Source organism: Lathyrus oleraceus, chromosome 1 (genome assembly GCF_024323335.1).
Source record: "Lathyrus oleraceus cultivar Zhongwan6 chromosome 1, CAAS_Psat_ZW6_1.0, whole genome shotgun sequence".
NCBI classification, from domain to species: domain Eukaryota; kingdom Viridiplantae; phylum Streptophyta; class Magnoliopsida; order Fabales; family Fabaceae; genus Lathyrus; species Lathyrus oleraceus.
This window is the reverse complement of record NC_066579.1, coordinates 444,612,768-444,616,124: the sequence shown is the minus strand read 5'-3', so window position 1 is coordinate 444,616,124 and position 3,357 is coordinate 444,612,768. Positions and strand designations below refer to the sequence as shown.

At 40.4% G+C, this 3,357-nt stretch overlaps 1 protein-coding gene across 1 annotated transcript; it reads right to left on the bottom strand.

The window, feature by feature from the left end:
- Positions 1 to 2,064: 2,064 nt before the first annotated feature.
- LOC127115217 (uncharacterized) lies at positions 2,065 to 2,718 on the bottom strand. The gene has a single exon (XM_051046811.1). The coding sequence runs from the start codon at positions 2,716 to 2,718 to the stop codon at positions 2,065 to 2,067; it is 654 nt and encodes a 217-aa protein (XP_050902768.1).
- Positions 2,719 to 3,357: the final 639 nt, after the last annotated feature.

Sequence of the window (3,357 nt, the reverse complement as noted above, 5' to 3'; positions counted from 1 at the left end):
TCAAATGCTGTTACCACAAGCGCACTGGGTTTCATCTCCGACCCTTGGTAAGATAATATAGCAAGTTCCCTTTTTGGCAAGACATTGAGGGATGATCCAATGTCAACTAAGACCCTGGCCAGAGCATCTTCTTAGCACTTTATGGATACATGCAAGGCATGGTTGTGATTCTGTCCTTCCTTGGGCAGCTCCTCATTGTTGAAACTTAGAGTGTTGCAAGCTGTGATATTGGCGACCACCCCATCGAATTGGCCAACCGTTATATCTTAAGTAACATGAACTTGAGAAATTACTTTCAGTAGAGCCTCCCTATGAGCTTGGGAGTTCAGAAGCAAGAATATGATAGATATTTTTGACGGTGTTTGATGTAGCTGATCGACTATCTTGTAGTCGTTTTTCTTTATCATTTTCAGAAACTTAATTGCTTGACCTGATTGCAATGTTGACTGTACCCCTCCAGATTCTGGGGCAGGAACTGTACTTGTAGCTTCCTTTTTCGGTTGTTGAGGAATTATATCGAAATCGGGAGTATAAACCTGACCACTACGGATCATTATGCTCATCCCTGCGATGTTTGTGATATTGCCATTAACATCCTCCAAGCTCTTCTCACACTCAACATCTTTGGGTTCTTCATCTATCACTCCATCTACCACAGTTATGTCATATTTCCAAGGCACGACCTTGGTGCTTTCGAAGTGAAAGGGGGTACGCATACAGACTACCACGGGTGATGGGTGAATAACATCTCTTGTTTGATAGGTTATCTCAACAGGTTATGGTAGATTGAAAAAGGGTTCAATTACTGAAATTTCCTCGTTTGTTGCAGAACTACAAACTTGTAAAACACCATGGTCCATTAAACTTTGAATATCGGCTTGTACCAATTTACACCCTCTTGGATAAACGACACATTCTTCACAGTTATCGTGACATGTATCAATCAAACTAACTCTCACCAATCTTGCATAGAGTGCTAGCAACAGAGTTTTAACATTTTCAACATTTTTTATTATACAAACGTCAGATACATCTTCAATGGTATTAGCAGCACCATGCGTAGGCGGTGGATTACTCTTTATGTTGGGTCCAACATCTCTAAATAAAAGGATCTTCTTCTCAACCAACTCTCGCATTATATGCTTCAAAGCATAGCATCCTTCCAAATCATGCCCAGGGGCGCCCTCATGGAAAGGACAATGGGCATCTTGATTGTACCATGGAGGCAAAGGAATTGGTGGAGGACCCAAATGTCTGGGAGTCACCAACCCTTTCTGCAGCAACGATAGGTACAACTTAGTGTACGTCATAGGTATCAAAGCTAAAGCAGGTCTACCTCTTTGTACCCTATTCTAATTTGGAAGATTTTACGGACGCGGGGCTTGTGGCCTTGGTTGTTGATAAACGGGTGCCGTAGGTACTCGTTGGTATATTGGTGCTTGTTGAACAGGTTGATAGATAGGAGCTTGTGATTGGTTGAAAGCCAGTGTGACTGTTGCCACATATGGTTGTTGGATATACTGTACTGGATAAGTTGGTTGTTGTTGAGCAACTTATTGCTGATTCTTCCTCCACGAGTGACTCCTTCTTTGACTGGTTGACACTACATTTGTTTCACCCTCTTTCTTTCTTTTAAAACCTCTGGAAAACCTTTTGATATTGTTACCAGATGTTTCAGTGGTGGTTATCATTTTGCCATTTTTTCAATCCAAGCTCGACTTTTCTGCCCACAGCAACCAAGTCAGAGAAACTTGCCGATACACTACTCACCATCCTTTCATAGAACATAAGCTTTACTGTATCCACGAACCAATATGTTAACTCCTTCTCAATAAGGCGTGGTTCACCTTGCGAGGCCACTTCTATCCATCGTTGTGCATATTCCTTAAAAGACTCGTTATCTTTCTGGGACATGCTGAGCAATTGCCTCCTATCCGGGGCCATATCCATGTTATATTTATAATGCTGGATGAAAGCATCACATAAGTCTTGGAAACAACGAATTCTACTTTGATCAAGGCTTAAGTACCACTTAGAGGGAGCATCCCTCAAGTTGTCTTGGAATCAATGTAGCATAAGTTTATTATCCTCAACGTGCACATCCATTTTCCGATAGTACATAATGAGGTGACTTTTAGGGCACGAGTGCCCCTCGTACTTATCGAAATTCAGGGTCTTGAATTTTGCGGGAATCACAAGACCAGACACTAAGCACATTTCCCTAGCAGCAACGCCAAAGAATTGATCACCTTCCATAACCCTTAACCTTTTCTCAAGAATCTGGAAATTCTCTTTCATTCCTGTTATGTATTTATGCCTTTCATCATCTTCGTCAGAAAAATTCGAAGCATGTTGTTGATCTTCAAAATAAGGTTTCACATGTGCATGGACAAGGGGTGGTGCAAATGTATGGAGCATGGGATGAGCTTCATTGATAGTTGGTAGAGGATCTATTTGTTGAGTGGATTGTACAACTATAGGGGCGTCTTTAACTGGAGGTTCAAAGTCGGGAGGTAAATCTAAGATTGGCCAAGTAGTAAGTATTGTCATTGCAGGTTGGGGTTCAATCGTAGAACTGATGACTTCTGAAATGACCGTCGTTTGGGTGTCCAACTTAGCCTTAATGACTTGTAGTATCTCCATGACTTGACCCATGTTTCCTTGTAGGTCCTCAAGTTCCAAGCTTACTCTTTCTAATTCTTGCTCTTGATCTGCCATTCTTTGACGAGCGTTGACTCTGGTGTTATAGTGGTGTTGGGGACTCAGTGTGGAACTGGAAGAAGACATAAAATAAGGTTTGTTTGAAGAATGACATGGATTCATGTATGGGCGTATATGGATGCATTTTATGCAAAGCTCTTAGTTATCTTTTTTTATTTATTTCAACCATATTAGAACATATTGTTTGCAATATCTTGAATAAGAATAAAAGCATAATAATTGAGACCCCAAATGACAACTTCCATTAATTTAAATTCAAATTCGAATACAAAGTGATTTAACTTCAACTACAAATGATTCAAATTCAAATACAAAAGCTTAAAATACAAACAATTCAAATTCAAGTACAAGTAAACTTAAGCTCCATCTCAACCCTTTTGATTGTAGCAAGATCTGTGGTGAGCTCCTTAACCATTTTCTTGTAAAACTTGACAAAATTGAAAACTTAGAGAGGTGCGTTCTCTAGACACATGCACCAATCAGCTTCTTAGAGTTTTTCTGGGAGTTCAAACATGTTAAGGTTAGCAAATCTAGCCAAGTTGAGGAACTCGCCATTCCATTCAACATAGAGGTCTTGGAGTTTCTTGATGATGTGCTAATCTTTATCTAGGGCCGCTCTAGCCTCTCTATACAGCC